Source organism: Eretmochelys imbricata, chromosome 6, assembly GCF_965152235.1.
Source record: "Eretmochelys imbricata isolate rEreImb1 chromosome 6, rEreImb1.hap1, whole genome shotgun sequence".
Lineage (NCBI taxonomy): Eukaryota > Metazoa > Chordata > Testudines > Cheloniidae > Eretmochelys > Eretmochelys imbricata.
This window is the reverse complement of record NC_135577.1, coordinates 64,294,902-64,317,990: the sequence shown is the minus strand read 5'-3', so window position 1 is coordinate 64,317,990 and position 23,089 is coordinate 64,294,902. Positions and strand designations below refer to the sequence as shown.

At 45.0% G+C, this 23,089-nt stretch overlaps 1 protein-coding gene and 1 long non-coding RNA gene across 2 annotated transcripts; one reads left to right on the top strand and one right to left on the bottom strand.

The window, feature by feature from the left end:
- Positions 1–2,493: 2,493 nt before the first annotated feature.
- On the bottom strand, positions 2,494–7,069 carry LOC144265760 (uncharacterized). Its single transcript, XR_013346351.1, has 3 exons — positions 6,753–7,069; positions 3,865–3,950; positions 2,494–2,913 (listed from the first exon to the last, which is right to left on the bottom strand). It is a non-coding gene; the product is annotated as an uncharacterized LOC144265760 (long non-coding RNA).
- Positions 7,070–7,217: 148 nt separating this feature from the next.
- Positions 7,218–12,387, top strand: ZFP36L1 (ZFP36 like 1 zinc finger CCCH-type). The gene is made up of 2 exons (XM_077818720.1): positions 7,218–7,455; positions 9,857–12,387. The coding sequence occupies exons 1-2, from the start codon at positions 7,399–7,401 to the stop codon at positions 10,805–10,807; spliced, it is 1,008 nt and encodes a 335-aa protein (XP_077674846.1). The 5' UTR covers positions 7,218–7,398; the 3' UTR covers positions 10,808–12,387.
- The last annotated feature ends 10,702 nt before the right edge of the window (positions 12,388–23,089 follow it).

Below are 23,089 nucleotides of genomic sequence, written 5' to 3'. Positions count from 1 at the left end.
AGATCCTTGGCTTCAGCCAGTGAGCACAGAGCAAAGCTAATGAAGTGGGGGGTGGGGGGGTGGAAAACTTCTTTTGTGTGCCAGGCCGATCCTCAGATACAACCTACAGCAGCTTGAAAGTTGATGCTGGCTGCCAACAGCAAGGGTTGATAGTGCGGCTGGAAGTTCATGGGGCATAGGGAAGCTGTGTTGGCTGTGGTGGGAGATAGGGGTGTAGGAGTCACTATGCCAGCTCTATGCCACTAGATTCCCCCTATGTGTGGGTGCTCTAACCCTGGCTAACTAGGCTGGCTCTAGGGCCATAATTCACCAATGGTGCAACATCAATCTGCAGTGGAGAATTGTTCCCACACCTTCATATGGTTGCACTGTTTCTTTTACTAAACTGGCCTACTTTCCATGTTGTTATGAATATTAAAAACATTTATATGGCCTAGTTAACTTGCTAGCATTTTGCAAACAGTGATAAGACATGCTCCCTCCCTTGAAGAGTTTACACTCTAAGCTAGACAGAACAAACACAAGATAAGACACAGGACAATAGTACAAGCAAGTGGGTGGGTGGTAATGGTATTAATGAGAAGAAAGAAGGAATTTTTTTGAAAACGTGGGTTTTGAAGAGCTGAGAGGGTGGCTATGAGGTGAGGATACATGGCCTATTACAGACAAACAGCCTCATTCACTGCAGCCCTGTACCTTGTGCAGTTATGTACACCAGTGCAAAGTGCATGTAAACTGCTACCAAATCAGAATGGTAGTGATTTCTACACCCACTTTGTACTCATGTAAACAGCTACAACAGGATGCAAGACAATGGTGAACTTGGCCTATAGGGGGCAGTATAGTAGAAGGCACACAGCCAGAAAAAAATGAAGGCAAGCATGCTGCAAACAGTGGAAAAGGAAGAGCAGAGATGTAAGACCAAGATGACATCTGGAGCACATTTATTTTACACAGATGGGCAGCAGGGGCTCCTGACAGATTTTAACTCTTTTCTTATATCATCCACTGTTTTTCCATTGCTGTGCAGTTAGTGCCTGCTCTTCCCTCCCTCCAGCATGTTTGGATCCCTCTTCACAGCTACTTAACAGTGGCAATATATTGGCCACAAGAAAACTAATCATAGAAAGCAAACGTAAGTATAGGCTCGGTGTCCTGTTATGTGGAAATATATTAATGGCATTAGTATTGCTACTGGAAATTATAACTTAGGTCCATTAAGTTTCCTTACTCGATAGCCTGCCAAAATGACACCTCTGCATTTTCCACAGCACTATCTTGTCAAGGCCACCAGTGCTAAGTTTGTCACAAGTTACTCAAATATTTTTGATCTTTTCTGCAGAGAGCAAATTCTATCCTCACCTTCTGCCTTCCCCCGCCCCACACCAACTAGGTTCAAATATCTGAGCTACTAAGAAACTATGAGACCCTCTTGTGACCAGCAAACTCAGATCCTAAAACCCAGAAATGATTAGCAAAGATATCATGTAATTTATCTCATGCTGGATGTTCTTTATGTTATTTACAGGTGTAAAGTCGGGAGGATTAAGAGTTTTTAATATTTGCCTGGTGCTGGATCTTCCAACTCCTGCAAAAATAATGGTGTTGGCAACTTAGGTTTCCTGCTACCGCAAAGTAGACACACACACTCTCTCTCTCTCTCTCTTTTATAAATGTTTACATACCCAAGCTGCCAGGAATTGCACTCCCGTCGCTTCCTACCACCTCCACGCACTTTCCTGTATCTTTGGGAGTTTGTTTTCTTACCAAGCAGCTGCAAATATACCTTTTTGCTTTTGACCAGAAAGCTAGGCATTTCCCAAGGAGCCAGCAGTGCCCAGCAGAGGGTGTACCTAAAAGCAATGGTTTCCAACTTGGGCCATTCATACTTCCCAATGGATACAGAGAAGTGTTACATATAGGGATCACAAGACCAAAATAACAGACTTTAAAAAAACAAACAACCCTTAAGGACACATTATAAGGGGAAAAAAAAGAGGCATGCCTGTACTCACCTATCCATGCACAATATTTGTAAAGGCTGCTGAAGAACTGGTACATGGAATGGGGAAAATGTGTAAAAAAGACATTGGGGGTACATGAGACTAAAAGAAATCTACCTTTACCCATTCCCCAAAACACACACAAATAGCACTGTGACCCAGAAGATATTAATACTCCAGGGAACCAGCTGAAACAGATACAGGAAGGTTACTATGTCTGTTTAAACTCAAAAAGAAAAGGAGTACTTGTGGCACCTTAGCGACTAACCAATTTATTTGAGCATATAAATATGCTCAAATAAATTGAACCAATTTATTTGAGCATAAGCTCAAATAAATTGGTTAGTCTCTAAGGTGCCACAAGTACTCCTTTTCTTTTTGCGAATACAGACTAACACGGCTGTTACTCTGAAACCTGTTTAAACTCAGTGTACACTAAAGCATTATGACTGAGAAGCCACATTTATTACACAGGAAACCCCTATTTTCAAGGTCTTATAACCTTCTCAGCTGAGAACAGGTGTCTCTGGTAATTTTGGTATTTCTGCAGAAAACCAAATCTCTCCATGGTTGTAAGAATTATAAAATCACAGACTATGCATGCTCCAAATCCTGAATCTTTATTTGGTTTAAACTTGGCCCTTAGTCTAACCACTCATTATAGTCACTGGGAGTTAATCAGAGTAAAGACTAAGGATTATTCCTCTATCTTTTAACAATGTACTGAGGCTTGTAGTTCTTGTGGATCCATCTGAGGCAAGCACGTTGAAATAAAGTGTTCACTGGTTATGAGACCAGTTAGAGATCAGTTTAAATTTCCCTGTGCTGGAATCTTCGCCACCTGGCCCAAACAATATGACAGTACATGTCCAATTCCAATTTTTCAAACTGTGGTTCTCTGCATTGAAATCTGAAAAAAAGTGCACAGAATTGGAAATTAACAGCCATGGGCAATATATGCTGCTCCCCTTGAAGACAATGGTAAAACTCCCATTGATGTCATCATGTCCCATGAAAAGATAAAGGTAATTCAGGAGCGAGGTTACCAGACTTGGTGGAGCCGTTGATATGCCAATTTTAACTATTAGGGATTATTAGGAGGAGACCTACTGGAGGAGGTAGGGGAGTAATTATCCCATATCTGCTTAATGCAGGGTTTCTCATCCTTTCCTCTGAAGCATCTTGTACTGACCACTATCAGACACAGGATACTAGACTACAGGGACCATAGGTCTGATCCACTCTGGCATTTCCATGTTCCTCTATGTGTATGTGGACTGGATAAGACTCATCTCCCCCTCTTTTTAAAACCATGTCACTGGGTGAGCTTGGCCAATAAGGAGTGAAGGGAGGCCCAGTCAACCAGTTGGCCTGTACCTGAATCTGACGATGAAGGCTTATGTGATGGCACTCAAGAAGCAGCACCTACAAAAGAGGCCTACAGATGGCTGCAGAAGAGGCTCAACAAATTTGGCAGCCTTACTGCTGACCCCCAAGTCTATTTGCACCATCCAAGCTGCAAAGTAGGTGCACTGCACTAAAGAGCTACTGTACAAACCCCAGAGTACATGACATTACATTCAGATAAACCCACCCATGTGTTTACTCAAGTGTGTGGTGGCTAGAAATGGTTTTTTCTTTCTTTTAAAAAAACAAACGTCGCAATTAAACTCAGTGCAAAAATGTGATTGTAATGTTATATTTGAGAATGGACCTGTCTGATTTTTCAGCCCCCAGAGAGGCGTGCATAGGTGCACACACAAATTCCCATTCTGTGCATGCATGTGGCAAAAGTCTGGCTTATATTTATCCAGGCACGTGCTCAAAGGAGGGATTTGCTTGTGTACAAATCCAGACATACCTCGTGGCTGAAAGTCAGGCTCTTACAGCCTAAATCCAGATTCCATCAAAATTCTCACTGGACAGCAGTATGACCAGCATTTGACCCTAAATGCAAAGAGGTTTTGAAACAGAAAGCTACAGTTCCCATAGTAAGTGTATGTGTATCCTATTGCATACATTTAATATAAGGCACAAAATATGTGCAACAATATTAAACATAACATACATACAATTTGGTGAGTTGATTGATATGGGGCATGTAACAGAGAGTCCAATCCTGCATTCCTTGTGCAACCAAAACTCACATTCAAATCCACGTGGGTTGGGTGTGCAAGGAATGCAGGATTGTGCCCACTGTGGCACAGACTCCACTCTCGTTCTGAGACCTTTGAGTAATCAGAGTACAGGAGATCAGATTCAACGAAAAAGCCAGGCTCCAAGCAAGTCAGTCATGAAATAGTTATCTGTACTGGCTTCCTCATTTGGACTTGGTAACCCTTGGAAAGTCCCTGGAATGATGTTTCCAACCTAACAATTAAAAAAGGTTTAATTATAGAGAGGCTCAGAGCTCTGGGAACAAGCACCATCCACAGAGCCAGTAAACAACTGCAGAAAATAACATGTTCAAGCTGCTCTCTCTGCTGGTTGCTTTTCAATTCTGGCAAAAAACTAAACAAAAATGTATCTAGAAAGAGAAGGAAAATGAGTGGAACTAGGGTTCTATCCTTAAATAAAGAATAAAAAAGGAAATATGGAAGGGACAGACTCTGTGGGTGTTTGCTCTCGATTCGTTATTTTGGCTGTTCTTGGATATCGAAGGAGGGGAAAGTCAGGAAGACAAGTTTAAAGCCCAGTTCCTGAGACTGAAGCAAACAGAAGAGGAAGTGGGAACAGGGATCGTTTGTTTTAAATGCGCTCTTAGCTGGGCTTGCATTCTGGACTCTGCAGTTAGGGTTTCAGTTCTCCTTGGAAGTCTGGGCTATGTGAGGAAGCAGAATATTCAGTACAATCGTGAGATGCATTTTAAGAAGGAGTTTATAGTTCAAGTCTCAGTCTGGATGGATTAATAACAAGGGGCCAAATCCCACAGGCCTTCCTCTGGCAATACTCTCACTCCCGCTAACTTCAGTCAAAGTTTTGCCCGAGTAAGGACTGCAGGTTTTGACCCAACAAGTTTCACATTTAAGGAGCCCCACATTAGAAGCCTTGAAACAAGCTTGTTACAAAGAAACCACTCCCCCCTCCTTCCATCAATATCAGTATACATAATTCTTTGTGTACTAAAATCTGGAACAGATTATTTGCTAAGAAACTTTACTCCTCCCCACACCCCCAAGCTTTATTATTTCAAATTGCTAAAAAGTGCCCTTTGGGGACTGGGGGAAGAATGGAGAGCAAAGGCAGAAATTAGCGAACACCACTTTAAGAACTAAACACATTTTAATTATTTAAATTAATATGGATGTGAGTTATTTCCTTTAGCAGAGCCTGCCAGGTTTCAATCAAAATTGGAAAAAGGCCGTAAGACTAAGGGGGTGGGAGATGTGAATCAACTTGAAGACAGTCAGCCTCCAAAAATGCAAAGACAGCAGCAATGTTAAAAATGGATTCAATCAATTTAAATCAAAGTAGACAAATCCAAGCCAGCCCAAACTGGAAATAACTCTTTATAGTTGTGAAATGCAACGCACAGCTCAGCTGCAGCCCTTAAAGCTTAAACAAGTAAAGTCTAAAGTTTGTGTGCGCTCTGATATTTTATTTTACATTGATTAAATAAATTCCTGTTAAAATTTGTCAGGAGGAGGAGAGCCAGCCGATTCATACTCTAATTTTGCCTTTCTAAAGAAACGTGCTTATAATTAGGTGACCTAATTATATTGCAATGGAAAATGCACTAAATACACACATTGTTTCATAACAGATCGAGGAGTTAAAAGTGTTGTGGAATAAACATCTGAGGGCTGGAGTGGGTGACACTTACTGTAAAAAGGACGAGGAGGTGACAAAGGACAAATGGAAATATGTAGGAAAGAAATTAAGAGTTTAATATTTCCACTTCAGTCTAGTCTTCCATTTCAGAACTTCAGAGGGGCAGAGGGGAAACTGATCAGCTTTTGCAAACGTGTTGCTTTCCTGATGCAAACAGCAGATAAACAAGTTTATGGGTTGTTTTTTTTAGTCAGTCTGTCATGTTTCAATCCATGTGCCCCGCTCCTTTGTCATCCCGCCAAAAGAAGAAAAAAATTAATAACAAGAGTGAAATGAAACCTGGATGGACTGAAAAACCATCTGTTCCATTCAAAGAGGGGAAGGGCGGGGAGCACAGAATGCAACGGGTACTCATGCAGAAAGCGCACCCCGTGCAAACACACCAAATAGTACTCCAGCTTTCGATCGAGCAAAGGGGGGAAATCGAGAGGGCCTCTCGTTTTTTGTCAGTGTCACTTGCTATCTGATCGCCTTCGCAGACACCATCTTAAATAAAAATCTGCGAATGTGTTGGTCAGGCAGAAGAAAAGCTAATCAGATGAAAACTGGGCCCCTGTTTTCCTGATGAAATAGATCTCCTTGGGGGAAAAAAATCTCCAACACGTAAGCATGCAACTGGTGTCCAGCAGAGAGGAAAAAGCTTCAATCGAAAAAAGCAAACGTTACGACCTAGCTCACAGAATCAATATCATTGAAACAAACACAAACAGTCCCTCCTCTTTAGTTTCACGGTAATTACAGCTGGGAGAAATTTCGGAAAATGAGTCTCTGCAAAGATCAGTTTTGTTTTGTTTTTCTGCTACCCCCGACCAGACCACAACTACGCACCTACTCTTGCGCGCACACCCTGCCTGCCTTTACAAACAGCTGAAGTTGCCGTTTCTTTCCTGCACACGAGAAGGAAAGCGGGGAAACTACCTGGGGGGCGGGGGATCTGGGCACTCGCAGAGCCTGCTGCAAAGACACAGCTCTCGCCTGGGCCGTTTTGCAAAAGTTCAGTGCAAGCTGAGCTGGGGGGGAAGCAGCCCAAAGTGGGTGCAGCAAGTGATGTCACCACCCATTGCATAATTCCAGCACTCACAAAGGAGCGCGGGCCCTTCCCCCTCCTTCTAATCACAACCAAGTTGCACATGCACGTCGGGGGGAGGGGGAGGGGAGCTTTGAAAAACTTTCCTCCTCGTACCCAGAGCCCAGCGCAGGCTCCGAACGGGCTTTGCCTCCCCTCCCCCTCCCGCTCCCTCCTCTTGAAAGTTTTCTCGGGCCCGGCCGGCGGGGTGAGTCAAGCGCGCTGTCAATCATCTCCCTCCTCCTCCTCCTTCCCCGGCTGGCAATGAGCCGCGAGCTCCTCCCCGGGCCGGGCCGGGAGCTTGCAAACTTTATAAATTGAGTTTAGGCAGCGCGGCGGGGGAAAGCGAGCGGCCGGCCGGAGGCAGAGCGCGGCGTGGCGGCGGAGCAGGGGGGGAAGGACGCGGAGCAGGGCGCTGGAGGCTGTGCCTGACTTCCCACCCTGTGATCCCTTGCGCCGGGCTCGTGCTGCTCTGCCGCCCTCCGGCCATCGCCCACCATGTCCACGGCGCTGGTGTCCCCGACCATCTTCGACCTGAGCGAAGTTCTGTGCAAGGTAAAGCCGGGGCTCGCCTGGGCGGCGCGCGCGGGGCTGACCGGGCCCCTCGGCCCGGCTCGCTTTAGGGAGCGGAGCTTGGGTGGGTCCTTGTTTTTCGTTCTGGAGCGAAGTTCGGTGCCTGCTTGGACTGGGACTAAACTTGGTCGCCAGCCCTCCCTGGCGCTCGCCTCGTGCGGCGAGGGGCGGCTGTGCTGCCTCGACGATCCTCAGTCAGTTGCGGCTTGCCGTAAACATCCCTCTGCTCGTCTCCCTCCTGAGCTGTGGCTGGCTTGTTTCACCTCTCTCCTGCCCGCCGGGGGCTGGCTTTCCTGCCGCTCCTTGCCCCTGGGAAGGACCGAGCCCAGCCAAGCGACCTCGCTAAATGTTTTGAGCGCCTTTTCGGGGCTGTTGGTTTGTTGGTTGGTTTGTTTTTTTGCAAATAGCCTTCTGGAGCCCAGTGAAGTTGTAAAGAGAACTCGTGAATGTGGCCAAACTGTCTGTGAGTTGTTCCCTTTTTCACTGCCTCCTCTTTCTTTCTCGTCTCCCCCCCCCCTCCCCCCAACCTCTGGGAGGGTGGCCTTTCTAATGTGTTAATCGCTGACTTTCGCGGAGATGTCTGGTTTTAATGATTTCGGGTATGAAATCCCAAGAATCCAAGGAGTCCTGTTCAACTTGTTCAGGACGTTTCCCTTCTCCCTGAGTTCTGTGCTTTTCAAGTGGGAGGATTCGAAAAGCATTGGAAACGGAAACCTTCCTTTCTGTGGCTGCATGTGCCTGTGCCTGGCTTTATAGAGCTGTTTGACGTGGGGAGTTGGTAGAAGGAATCTTAACGTGTTGGAAAGCTTTTTCTTCCAAGTTGTTGCTCGGCCACTTTTAATTGCTCAAGTGTTAGGCTGCTGTAACACGCCTGGTCTTGTTGCTATGATTTTCCCAAGTTAGTTCTGCTTCTGCTCCTACAGCTGCAAATTTACTTTAGGGGCCAAACTATTTGGTGATGAGGTTCCTTTAATAACCTTTGCAGGCCAGTGTGCTGCACTCACAGCTGCTTCCATTCACTCAATGCAGTTTTACTTTTCTTATTTTCCTCCTCCCCTCCAGATCAGCTTTGTTCCTTCCCGCCCCCCCGTGGATTTATCCTTTGTTTAGCGAAATTCTGTCTACAGACACTTTTTCTTAGTTTCTAATAGAGCTGGTTTTAAAAGGGAAACAAAAGCAGAGTTCTCTACCCCCCAACATGCTGATAGTCAAGAAAGTACTTTTCCTCCTACTCCTGAGACTTTTCCTTGTTTTGAAAGGATCAGTGTAGAATGATTACAAATAGAAATTCTAGACTGACTCAGTTTTGTCTCTTTACTTGAGAGTTGAAAATGAAGCTGCACTACTAAAACAGGGCTATGAGCATGAACAAGGGCTGTGCCTCCCCCTTTAAAAAAAAAAAAACAACAACAACCTGTTTAATCTGGACAGGTGAAGAGCTTTAAAAAGCTCTGCTTTTCAAAGTAACTGTGACTGTAGCAAACCTGTGTAACTTTTCTCCCCAAACGAGTGTTTTTAATATTTAAAACAGAGTTTGCAGATGAAGTAACTGGTTCCTGATCCCTTCCAGACTTTCCTTGCAGCCCAAAGGCTAATTGCAAAGGAATCCTCTTGTGGTTAGGGGTGAAGACTGGCCTGGATCAGATGAAATGCTATTGCTGTGCTGGAAGAGCAAGAGAAATGGGATTAATTTAGATCAGTAATTAATGCATTTCCAAAAAGTCTCATGCCCCCACCAGTTTATCTCACACATACGCCCTGTTCCTGAAGTAGGACTGTCCCAGATAATGCTTCTGTACTTTTCTGTAGTACAGAAAATTTACAATTCTCAAAGGTTTCTACGGTAGTCTCGGACACTAGAGGGGTCTATGAACAGGATGGAATAATTCAAAAAAAGGAAGTACTGGTTCTTGGGTATGGAAGGGGTCCTGAACCTGGGGGAGATGTGGCTGTGGGACTGGAGGTGGAGCAGGGTGGGCAGTTGCTTGCGGCAGGGGAGGACTGTGTAACTTAGGAAGGAAGAACAGTGGGTTTGGCTCTTGTAGGCAGCACTAGGTGTGGGTAGGTGGGGCACCCAAGTTATTGCCTAGGGCGGGGGAGGTTATATGTATTGCAGGGTCACTGTGTGGGTAGGTGGGGCACCTGGTCGTTGCCTAGGGCAAGGGGGTGCCATGTAACAGGATGATTTGCTGCCCTACAAGGTGGGATATTAGAAGCAGGGTTATTTTGCAGAGAGATGTGGCTGGTGAAGATAGAGGCTAGGTTTGATATGATGGGGCTGGATGTGATCAGGTCATTGACTGATGCGTTGCATTGGGAATAGGCTGCAGGGGGGAGCTGGAGCAGGCTGGGTGACTGACTGTCTCTTGCTTTCTCTCCGCAGAGTAACAAGATGTTGAACTACAGCCCTTCAGGTGTTGGAGGGTGTCTGTTGGATAGGAAAGCAGTGGGCACCCCAGCTGGCGGGGGTTTCCCCAGGAGGCACTCGGTCACCTTGCCCAACTCCAAGTTTCACCAGAACCAGCTCCTAAGCAGCCTCAAGGGGGAGCCGGCCCCTGTGCTGGGTCCCAGGGAAAGCCGTTTTCGGGACCGCTCCTTCTCCGAAGGTGGCGAGCGCCTGCTACAGCAGAAGCAGCCCGGGGGACAAATCAACTCGAGCCGCTACAAGACAGAGCTGTGCCGCCCCTTCGAGGAGAACGGTGCCTGCAAATACGGTGACAAGTGCCAGTTTGCCCACGGCATCCATGAGCTGCGGAGCCTAACCCGCCACCCCAAGTACAAGACGGAGCTGTGTCGCACTTTCCACACCATCGGCTTCTGCCCTTATGGGCCTCGTTGTCACTTCATCCACAATGCTGAGGAGCGCCGTGCTGTGGCTGGGGGCCGGGACCCCACCATCGCTGACAGACCCCGCCTCCAACACAGCTTCAGCTTTGCTGGCTTCCCCAGTGCCGCTGCCAATGGGCTGCTGGACAGCCCCACTTCAGTCACCCCACCACCCATGCTGAGCACTGATGACCTTCTGGGCTCGCCCACCTTGCCAGATTGTGCCAGCAACCCCTTCACTTTCTCCAGCCAGGAGCTGGCCACTCTCTTTGCCCCCAGCATAGGGGTGCAGGTGTCCAGTGGGGGTTCACCCACTGCTTTCCTCTTCAGGCCCATGTCTGAGTCCCCCAACATGTTTGACTCACCCCCCAGTCCTCAGGACTCCCTCTCTGATCAGGAAGGCTATCTGAGCAGCTCCAGCAGCAGCCACAGTGGCTCAGATTCACCCATCCTGGATAACTCGAGACGTCTTCCCATCTTCAGCAGACTCTCCATCTCTGATGACTAAACTGGGGTTTCCTCTTGCCCTCCTCCCACCTTTATTACAATGTTAAGCTGAACCCCCCTCCTTAATGCCCCCCAATCTAAGGGTTAGATGTTAACATAAAAGCCGTCCACTTGCCTGTAGCTGACTCACTGGCTTACACCTTAAGTGCCAAATTACAGTAAAAAGCAATAACCGTTTACAAAATTAGTGCCTTTGAACATTTTCACTGTGACTGTATTACCTCTCTGGCTGCAGAGGGCACCAGCAGCCTCCTTAAAGCTCTGTGCACTTCCAGATGTGCAGGGAATATCCAGAACCAACTGCTCCCTCCACTGGCCACAATAATGCATTGTTCCTTCTCCCCTCCCTTCCCATTGGCCAGTTTCTGCTAGACTTATGGCATGTGGACAGCGCTTAACATCCAACCCTTTTCCCCTTTAAAGACTAATCTTGCCTGGGTCTGCTCAGGTCTGCAGGAAGAAAAGCTGAGAGTGGACAAAGATTGTAACATGAGTGGAACTTGTGATTGGGGGAAAAAGCCAGATGGACTATGAAAGACTTGATTTTGGTGCTAAAAGTTCCCCATGTATACATGTGACATCTTTACAAACAATAAATAAAACTAGAGGGGGTGGGCAAATGGAATTCATTCCACACACGCAAGTTCCGTGTATTCCAAGTTCCAGTAGACATAGCTTTAATGGTTTTGCTCTAGAGTACATTAGATCTATCTTAGAGCACTCACGCCAAGCTTTTTATTATTTTTTTCTGGGTTTTTAATTTTGTATAACTTTTCAGAAATTGGAGAGCAAATTTTGCTTGTCACTGCACAACAATATAAAAAAAGCTTATTTAACTTATCAAAACGTATTTATTGCCGAAACCTATGCTTTTTGTTAATTTTGTTCATATTTATCGGGATGATGAATCCATAGAATATATTCTTTTATGTTTAAATTATGATCTTCCATATTAATCTTAAGATTGTGAAGTGTCTTTTTTCCTTTTTTCCCCCCACAGTTTAATATATTATACTACAATGACATTTTTGTAACTTTACACTTTTTTGGTTATTTTATTTTAAAAAATGAAAAATTAATTTAAAAAAATGCAAAAACTGTGTTTGGATTATTTATTTTAGAATTTCCCCTCTTTTTTTGTGTTGGACTGCAAATTGAGTTAATGTGTGCTCCTTTGCCTTTTCTCTTCCTCCTCCTCTTCCTCCTTCCCCTCCCCCCTAGGTCATACACACCTGGGCTTTAGAATGTATGTGTATAAGCTCTGTTGTGAGACAGTATGGAAGGAAGACATTTTACTTCCTTTTTTTTTTGATAGCTTCTTAAAGGAGACAAAAGCCTTTGGCTTAAAGTGCCTATTTGAAGACATTCCAAATGCAGTTTGTCTTTGCCTTTCTGTATTCCAAGTTTGGAGTTTTCCTTGTTGAGGTGAACGGGACTGGCACAAAGAAAACAATGAATGTAATTTTTTCCCCCTGTTACTGTTCACTACATTGCTTTTTTTCTCTGAGTTTATTTAAAAGAATCTCTTTTGTAACGACTGTTTGCAGTTTAAATCAATAAACCCCAAGTTTTTTCAAGAAACTGACAGTGAAATTGGTTTTTCTTGCAAAAACAAGATGCTGTTTTTTTAAGATAGCCACTTAAATATAGAATACTTGCTCCTCCTAACCCACAGTCTGCACAGGGGGCTTTGATACACCATCTCTCCTTCTCTGAGATGAGAATATGCTGATCAACTTAAACAAGTAAATGTGTAGTTCCTTGAAGACTCATGCAGTGGCTTATTCGATCAGGCTTTGTTGATCTTCATGTTTACACTGGGTTCTTCCTCTTGTCTTAACTTTCAAAGTCACTCAGGCTTTTCCCACAAACTTCCTCTCCTCATATTTGTATCTGGATCTCCTGACCTGGCTTCCACTCCTGCTCTAAGGGATGGACCTTTCTTGCACCAGGAGAGTATGAGCTATGTTTTGAACTAGACTCTCTGGTAAACTGAAGTTTCTGATTAAATTATTCTAATTACTTTAAGATTTCAGAGTTTGTACATTAGTAACTATGTTCTAGTTAGGCTTTTAGAGGGACTACATATTTTACAAGGTGAAAACACCAACTAAAAGCAGTTGAGTCAAAATGCATAAATAAATCTCATCCCAAATCATAGCCGAACTCTCACCTACTCCTTCAATGCAAAATTTCACTGGCACTCACAGGGACTGCTGAAAGCATATAGTCTTGGGGCACTTTCTCCCTAGTGATGCTTACAGTGTAACTCTTGTACTCAGACTTGCTTGAGGCTCCTCTACCCATCTGAACATATTTCAGCATCTTCCCAAGTTGTTGCGGGTGGGAAAACCTACAAAAACATCCATGCTCTCTCTTGCCCCATATCAAGGAAGTTCAGGAGAAAATCTTTCCATACTTACTGTAGAAGAACATCTTCCTAACATAAAACCTGCAGGACACCTCAGGGCCTATGCTAAACTTCCACCTGTGATATTGGAGGCCCTTTGGACCTAGCATTTCTAGAGTGCAGTTTGGCAGAAACATAGGGCCAATTTAAGAGGTAAAGGTGGAGTGGCAGGTGACTGGTTGAGAGATGGGTTACATTGGATCATGTAAAAGCCATATGGAATTTTATCCAGCAGAACTTCACCTAACTGGTATGCAGTACACACTGCCCATGAGGGAAGAGCTCCAGGCCCAGCCACCATTCTACTAATGTTTGACAAATGTCCTTCAAACATACTGCACAGGCTGCAGCGATCTTCTGCTTTATGTTTGCACATTCTCAGTTATGCAAAACTATTCAAGCCTGAAAGACTGTGGTATCTACCATAAGGTGCTTTGCAGCAGTAACTGCTTAACTGTCTCCCCTGAATGTTTAATGGCGGTTTGGTTTAAAAAAAGATAAATGCTTTGAGCGGCAAAGGATCCTTTGGCATATTCCAGGGCGTGAGCATGGAGCTGGAAGCTGCTCACCATTCTGCAGAGTTCTTTGAATGAATGTGCTTTGCCCTGTTAATAATTGATGAAGGAAATAGCTGTGCTACTTGCATGCTGCTTGCTGAGGAATAATTAGGATGCTGAGCTTTAAAAGCAGACCTTTGAGTGTAGTACTTGAGCGGCTCCCCTCGCTGTGCAGGGCCCTAGCGTGCCAGCCTTTGGAAACAGGCCACCATTTGTCTTTGGATGGTTCTGTCTGTCTTGATGACACACCTTTGACAGTTGGTTTTTATGGGGGTGTTTTGCAATAGTTAAATAGACTAAACTTGAGCCCTGGGTGGACAGGGGAGGGGAAGGAAACACTCTGTAACCTCTCAGAGCAGGCCACACTGCACATTTATTTTGTATGACCTCTTTAATAATGGGAGGCTCCTGGTCTCTGACACCAGTTACTTTGAGTTAGCTGCTATGCTATAGCCAGGCCTATCTTAATGGTGCTGCTATTCTCCTGGAAGTGGATGAAGCTCAGTTATCCATATTGATCCTTCTAGATAGCAGCTGACAAATCTAAAACTGTTAAATCATGAGATGAGGGTGATGTGTCATCAATGTTAGGAAGATGAAATTGAGTCACCAAGTGGCTTCATTGCTCCTTTTCTGAGAAGTGCTGGAGGATAGTCTTGGGCAATTGCTCATCTGATCTAAAGGGCCTTGTCTAGTATTGTTGCCTCTCTTCAATTACTATATGCAGTTGTCAAGGTGGGTAATGAAGTATGGGCAATAGTGTCTTCAGTATGCTAATAGCCCACTCAATCTCTTCTGACTTGGTCAGTGTCCTAACATGCAGACTGACGCATGGATGAGAGCCAGCTGCCCCAGACTCAGGACAGCTAAGATGAAGAATGCTTACATGTTGAGGGGAAACAAACTTAGATGGCAGAACCTACCTCAGCAACCCACATTGGTGGGGTTTGCCTGCTGTTCGCTTCTAAGGTTCTCCACCCAGGGCTTTTGGTGGTCCTGAGGTCGCTACTTGAAGTTTAAGTAGCTGTTCAAAAGACTGCTGCTTGCCGTCTCTGCTTGACAAGATTGCATCCATTTCTTTCAGCCCCAAGCCTCACTTGTTCCCTACCTCTGTTGCCTTGAGGTTACTGTCTATAATGTGCTCAACCTTCAAACCATCCCAGAAATTGCAGCTAGTTAGAATAAAGCAGCTTGCTGAGCGGTGATACTTCTCTCCATGGTCTGCATTGGCTACCTGATGTCTGGCGTGTTAAGGGCAGATTTTGATCTGCAAAGTTCTACATGGTTTAGGCCCAACGTGTTTGAGTGACTGCCTCTCCCCCTCTGTGATGGTATAGCAGTTGTAATAGCTGAGGAACTCTAGCTTGTAGTTAGAATCATAGAATATCAGGGTTGGAAGGGACCCCAGAAGGTCATCTAGTCCAACCCCCTGCTCGAAGCAGGACCAATTCCCAGTTAAATCATCCCAGCCAGGGCTTTGTCAAGCCTGACCTTAAAAACCTCTAAGGAAGAAGATTCTACCACCTCCCTAGGTAACGCATTCCAGTGTTTCACCACCCTCATAGTGAAAAAGTTTTTCTTAATATCCAATCTAAACCTCCCCCACTGCAACTTGAGACCATTACTCCTCGTTCTGTCATCTGCTACTATTGAGAACAGTCTAGAGCCATCCTCTTTGGAACCCCCTTTCAGGTAGTTGAAAGCAGCTATCAAATCCCCCCTCATTCTTCTCTTCTGCAGACTAAACAATTCCAGCTCCCTCAGCCTCTCCTCATAAGTCATGTGTTCTAGACCCCTAATCATTTTTGTTGCCCTTCGCTGGACTCTCTCCAATTTATCCACATCCTTCTTGTAGTGTGGGGCCCAAAACTGGACACAGTACTCCAGATGAGGCCTCACCAATGTCGAATAGAGGGGAATGATCACGTCCCTCGATCTGCTCGCTATGCCCCTACTTATACATCCCAAAATGCCATTGGCCTTCTTGGCAACAAGGGCACACTGCTGACTCATATCCAGCTTCTCATTCACTGTCACCCCTAGGTCCTTTTCTGCAGAACTGCTGCCTAGCCATTCGGCCCCTAGTCTGTAGCGGTGCATTGGATTCTTCCGTCCTAAGTGCAGGACCCTGCACTTATCCTTATTGAACCTCATCAGATTTCTTTTGGCCCAATCCTCCAATTTGTCTAGGTCCTTCTGTATCCTATCCCTCCCCTCCAGCGTATCTACCACTCCTCCCAGTTTAGTATCATCCGCAAATTTGCTGAGAGTGCAATCTACACCATCCTCCAGATCATTTATGAAGATATTGAACAAAACCAGCCCCAGGACTTGGAATAAACAAGATGGAGCTCTGAACTGCTTTCCTCTCCCCATACTGAGGCATCTTGGTGTGACAGACACCAAATCCAACCTCTCTGGCAAAACATGCAAAGTGACTCACCTATTTGCCCAACCTCCTCTGGATGTGAGGCATGCAGAGTGAGGTGGGTTCTTCACGGGGGTGGGAAACCGGTCTCTCTGCTGTCTATTTTTTGATGTGCTGGGTTTAGTCTGTTTTAAATAGATGTAATGTGCCTGGAATATGAAAGGGGAGTGATAAAGCAAAACACGTTTAAAAACAACATCCTGCAAACTCTTGCGTTTCTCTCTTCCTGCTTCTATTTTGCTCTGTCAGTGCAGTATAGTTAAGAGATGAATAAAAGGAAAACTGTCTCCAGCTGTGATTTAAGAACTCGGAGTAAAACAGCAAGGTTGTTACAAGCTCCTCAAGCACCTGGACTCTTTGTCTGTACAGTGCCTACCCCAATGGGACCCTGGTCTATGACGGGGCCTCTAGCTGCTACCACAATATAAATAGAGAATGCAATGAGCTGCCCAGGTAAGGCTGTCTTAGAAAGCAGAATGCGCATGTGCAAAAGGGCATGTAGGAGGTTGCTGCTAAATGATGTGGGTGGGTAGAGCAAATCCGTACAACACTTTATAAACAGAGGTTGGAGCAGGGATCGGGCCTTCTTGTGTTCACACAGTACTAACTTTCCGTTGCTGTTGCGGGTGCTACAATCAGCAATGAACTGGCTCTCCAGAAATGCCTCAAGAATGGGTGGAGTGTTGTGAGGAGGATCTGGGGTGGGAAGAATACCAGGAGCCTTTGAATCTGAGTCTGGAGAGCAGGGGCTTGGGGAACCTATAGAGAGAGGAGCTGCAACAGTGAGAGAAGATTGGGGGAGGGGTTGGTTTCCAACGCTGATGTAAAGGAGTAGTGTTGCAGAGGTGTGGATGGACAGACGCACATGGGTGAGGAGAGGGAGTCCAGAGCAAAAGACAATGCTCAGGTTGCAAACCATGGAAGCCAATGGAAGGGCTGAGTTGAGATGAAATTCTGCTTGGGGAGGCGCCTCATGCCCAAAGAACCATGTCTGTTTTTGACAGGTTTCAGAGTAACGGCCGTGTTAGTCTGTATTCGCAAAAAGAAAAGGAGTACTTGTGGCACCTTAGAGACTAACCAATTTATTTGAGCATAAGCTTTCGTGAGCTACAGCTCACTTCATCGGATGCATACTGTGGAAACTGCAGAAGACATTATATACACAGAGACCATGAAACAATACCTCCTCCCATCCCACTCTCTTGCTGGTAATAGCTTATCTAAAGTGATCACTCTCCTTACAATGTGTATGATAATCAAGCTGGGCCATTTCCAGCACAAATCCAGGTTTTCTCACACACACACACCATTCCCCCCCACCCCCCAAAAACACACACACACACAAACTCACTCTCCTGCTGGTAATAGTTTATCCAAAGTGACCACTCTCCCTACAATGTGCATGATAATCAAGATGGGCCATTTCCAGCACAAATCCAGGTTTTCTCACCCCCCCACCCCCATACACACACAGACTCACTCTCCTGCTGGTAACAGCCCATCCAAAGTGACCACTTTCCCCACAATGTGCACGATAATCAAGGTGGGTCATTTCTAGCACAAATGCAGGTCTTCTCACCACCACCACCCCCCACACAAACTCACTCTCCTGCTGGTAATAGCTCATCCAAACTGACCACTCTCCTTACTCTGTCTGTTTTTGAAAGTTGCAGGAAATGGAAAGCCAGACAATGTGGGTCGGGGACAAGTCACAGAAGTTGAAAAATGGCCTGAGGAGTAACAGCAGTAGCTATGGTTATTATACGCAGTGAAAAGACGAGTGGAGTGAAAAGTAGATGGAAAAACAACTGAGGGCCAAGAATGGAGTCTTGTTGGGACAACAGAGAACTGGGTCCAGAGGAGGAGCCCATACTGGAGACAGTTTGGTAAGAACAGAGCCAGAATAGGAGGGAAGTGCAGGAATCATTGCATTGGTTGGGGGGCTAAGTCTAGGGAGAAGGAGTGCTCCATGATGCCAAAGGCTGCACTGACGTAAGGAAGGAGGAATTGAGACAGCTCCTGTCTTTCCTCAAGAAATGGGAGTTCAGGTAGGCACCCTAGTAACATGAGAATCCTGTCAGCAAAGATTGGGGAATAGTGTTTCATGAACTCATGGAACTCCACTTAGAACTTTGAAAAGGGCCAATTTAATCCGGATCATTAGAAGATGATACTGTGCAGTGGTGTACGTTATCCTTTGTTCTGAGACTCTGTGGCTCCATGTCTGCTTTTCACAAAGCCTGTACGTTTTCTCTAGAAAACTTCCAATTAAAAAAAGTTCTTTAAAACACCCTAAATCAATACCTGCTGTGCTGTGACTAAGCCCCTCAGGCAGCATTGTAGCTAATTTATAACCTCCCCTTCTGAATGAAGGGGGGTTCTGCTGGAAACAGACACATTAAGCATAGGCAAGGGCATTGAGGAATACAATTCTGCAGTAAACCAGGGAGGAAATGGGAATGTGGGTGGGTGGCTGCCAGGTGTGACAGTTTCTTATGTTTCCTCATGGGGAGACCAGAACTCCTGTTTGGTTAGCACAGCTTTCTGGGCTGGGTGGGGTTTATTATACTGCAAATGTTTGGAATTCTAGGTCTTAATTTTCCAAAGATTTTTAATGTTGTTTTGTTGTTAGCATTCTCTGCACCTCTTCTTGGTGACATGGCTTTAATCAAAACTGTGCTGCTTTACAGGGATGCAAAGGATGAGCTTGGAGCTCTCATTCCTTCTGCAAATTAATCTTTTTACGGTTTTATTTTTATGTCCTCCTCCACCCACCCACCCACCACTACCACTTGCTCAACACATGGAAGTGAAACTTCTCCATTTAACGTTCTCCAGGCTTTATAACTGTCTGTGTAGCACATGGCTCCAGCTACACAACTGTCACAGAGGTCAGAGCCTGTGAGGTGGTGTTTCCCTCCCAGTTTCTAAATGGATGTTGGTATGTTGTAAAAAGAAGAATGGGAACCAGTGGAAACAAATTTATATTTCTTAGCTTTTCAAATCCTATTGCCCCTCTTTGGTGGCATCGGGCAAAAATGCTTTGAAACTGGAATGCCCACCGTGGTAGCACTGGGCTTTCAACAGCCCACCATCCTAGATGTGAGAGTCATGGGGAAGTTTAGCCATGTGTCTTGCCATCTCTCTGGAGTTTTATATCCTACATGGAAAAGGAGGGGGGATACAATTGGGATATATTGTACTGCCCAGGTAGAAGTAATACTTAGCGCTTCTTTAGGTTTCCTTTCACATGTGGATCTGGAAGCACTTCACTAAAATGCTGAGCATTTCTTAACGTAGGCAAATATCACTGTACCTATTTCATAGATGCAGAAACTGAACTACAAAGCAGTTAAATCAAGTGACTTGATCAAGTTACACAGTCCGTCAGCAGAAGAGCTAGGAAAAGGACTTCTGACTTCTACCTTTCTGTTTTAATCTTTAGACCATGGCAAATATTTCCTGTACAGATGCCAATGTTGATTCACAGGACAAGGATGTGGAACACAAGTAATAGAAATGCCAGTACTGCTTAGGTTTATAGTCACAGACCCTGAAAAAGAGACTAGAGTACATGGAACAAAAGCAAGCAAAGTTATTTTTAAATGCTTTTGATATATGTGCTTTTAAGGAATTTCTTGGAAGACATGCTTGGAAGATATCAGCATTTACCCTCCTAATGACTGGGGAGAGTGAGATTCCACTGCCGTTCCAGCTTTTAGTTAAGGAGGCTATACAAATCCTGGTTTCGGCATGACTCTGCAGTCATGTGACCATGGAATGTCATGGAGTAGTCATGTCAACAATAGAGTAGTCATGTCCTTTAAGAAGTGCAGTAGTTCCCTGAAAAATTCCATTCTCGTTTTCTCTCATCACCTCCAGATCTGATATGTTCAGTTTGTAAATCAAGCTTTTTTTTTTCTTTTCTGCCAGCCCTAAAAATTCAGCCTGGATCTAAAAGTAAAGACTGACTCCAGCTTGCTCCTTCTTACCTATGCTAGCCCAGCATGTCTCACAGCAGTAGAAAACCAGTAATAACTTTGTTCACTAAGTTCAGCCAATAGTCAGCTGAGCGCACACTGGGAACAGATCTGTCGAATGAGAGATCTGCCATTGTTACGGTCACTTTTCTGACAATAACAGCACTTTATGATGGGTGTGAACAGCTGGAAAAGTTGTCTTTTTAAAAAACAAAAACAGTTTGTGATAACTTTAAAACAGGCAGTTGGAGGAGTGAGCATCGTGATGGAAATGGGAGGCAGGAGGCCTGCTGGGTTATCATATCATTAGGGTTGGCAAGGACTTCTAGTGAGTCATCTAGACCATCCCTCTGACTACGGCAGGATTGATTTCATTATCCCGAAACCACCTCGGATACAGATAGCTGTCTAGTGTTAACCTTGAATGCTTCCACTCCCGACAAGCCCACAGAATTCCCTCAGCGGCATGTTCCATTGCTCAAGCTGTCCTAATGTTTACATATTTATCCTAATATTTACCTTGAATTTATCCTGTTGTAGTTTAAGTCCATTTATTTCTTGCCCTGTCCTTTTTGGCTAATCAAAATAGAACACTACCCTCTTGATAACATCTCTTTACATCCCTAACCTGGGTTAAGAAGAGCAGAATAACTGCCAAGATGGAGATAGATACTATCCTTCTACTAATACAACCAGATACAGCATTTAACCTTGGTCACAGCATCACATTGCTGATTTTTCTTCAGTTTGTTATCTTCTGAGGCCTGTGACACTTCTCTGTAGCACTCCTGCCTGGCCAGTGCTCGCCCATGTCATGTTTGTGTGATGATTATTCCTTTACTGAATTTCATTTTTCTTTTCCGCTCTATTAAGAGCCTGCTCTGATTATACTACTATCCTTCAAAGTATTTGGAACCCTCCAAGCAGCCCACCTGCTGAAGGTTTGGGTAATGTACTGTGGCAGTGGATAATACTTGATGCTTCAGTGTAAGTTGCACCTCTGAGCCCCATAGCACCTGGTCACTTGTACAGTCCTCCTCTTGAAGGAAAAAAATACTTCTTGTCTCTGGGGTGCTCAAACCCTGAACATAAGAGCCAGTTTAATCCCTCTTACCATGAATTCGCATAGTTATAACTGTCATAATGGTCATAAAATTATCCAGCCTTTTAAAAAAATCACCCATAGGGGAGGTCACAAGGTCCAGTACTATCAGCTCAGTTCCAAAGGGTGACCATACACTATGTAAAGACGTAGTACCTTTTGTTTGCTCTGAGTGTACTGCCCTTTAGGTTTATCGACCGACTCTTTTGGTCTCGTATTATTGGCCAGAATAAGAGAGAGGGATGTTTCACTTTTCGCTGTGTCCTTCATAATTTTGAATACACCAATCAAGTCTCCTTTGCTATTTTACCTTTTTATCCCAAATAATCCTAGTTTATATAATCTCTCGTCAAATGTAAATCCCACCTAGACCTCTAACAACTTTATTGCTTTTCTATGGATATTTTTTAACCTCTTTGTAATGGGACAGCTGCCCCACTCCATGAGAGAAAAGGCTGGAACAGGCCAGAAAGGCTGTGCAGACCGGCTGCCAGTCAGCAAAGGCTTGTGAAAAGCCAATCAGGGCAAAGAAAGAGGCAACCAAAATTAGACACACAGACTTCCAAAAGAGTTCATCATAACTGTCAGAACATTTAAAATCACTTTTAATGCAGCCAGGAGTACCATCTAATTTTTAAGCTGCTTCTCTGTATTGGACAGGCTACTTGATTTAACTGTTAATGAAGGTCAAGATTTTCAAACCCGAGTTCTTAAAATCAGACTCCTAAATTCATATTTAGGTTCACAGGAGTTGCCATACTAGATCAGATCCACAGTCCATCCAGTTCAATATCCTGTCTCTGACCATGGCCAGATAGAAACTCTCCATAGATTTGTAAATAATTTTTATACTTCATAGCTTTTATATTAGTATAGTTTAGTTAGTATAGCTTGTTTTTCCCCATCCTGGGGACTCCCTACCTGTGGTCTAGGGCTCTGGCTTCTGGCCTGGCTGGGGGTGGGGCCTTGGGGGGGAACAGGAGGAGCAGAGGTGGGGCCATTGAGAGGGGCTGAGCCTCGTGGCAAGGGGGGACTAAAGCCCACCTCAGTCCCCCACCAAGAAGAGGCTGGCACTGCCAGCAGTGGCTGGTGGTACCGCTTCACGCTTGCCCGAGACTTGCAGTTGGGGGGGAGCAACGCAACCTCCCTGCCTCCCAAATTATGCCCATGTTAAAAAGTGGATAGGCATGCCTCTCCCCTATCCTTGAGTGTTCTACACCCAGCATTCAGCCACACCTCCACAGAAATATCAGAGGGCCAGAGGCCTTGATTCTTGGCCCCCTTTACCACCATGACCTCTACTCATTCCCAGCCATCTGCAAAGGGCTGTTTTTGCGTCTCGTTTTTGACCCGCCTTCTACCAAAGATGCCACAACCTCTTCCCCCATTATAGTCAGAGACCATCTTGCAGTCTTCACCCACAGTTGGGACTTGATCATGACAGACAGTTGGGTCTTGGATATTATCTGTCAAGAATACTCCATGGAGTTCCTCTCCCTTCGCCCTTCAGGGACCACTCTCTCAAGGTGATTCTTCATCAAGAGGTGGACTCCTTTCTACAACAAGTGGCAATAGAGCACATCTCACCTCAGTATCAAAGGAGAGGGTTCTATTCCCAGTATTTCCTAGTCCTCCAAAAAAATGGAGGATGGATACCCATTCTGGACCTTCAACAACTAACCATCTTTATCAGAAAGTTGAAATTCAGGATGCTTACATTAGCATCGATAATTCCCTCCCTATGGGAGGAGATGTAGTTCATGGCTCTCGACATGAAGGATGCATACTTTCATGTAGACATACCTC

What these genes read in the sequence shown, in the direction of transcription:
- ZFP36L1 (XM_077818720.1), top strand. Translation starts at nt 7,399, where the DNA reads ATGTCCACGGCGCTGGTGTCCCCGACCATCTTCGACCTGAGCGAAGTT. An exon ending in TGAGCGAAGTTCTGTGCAAG is followed by an intron (nt 7,456 to 9,856) that starts GTAAAGCCGGGG and finishes TTCTCTCCGCAG; the next exon opens with AGTAACAAGATGTTGAACTA.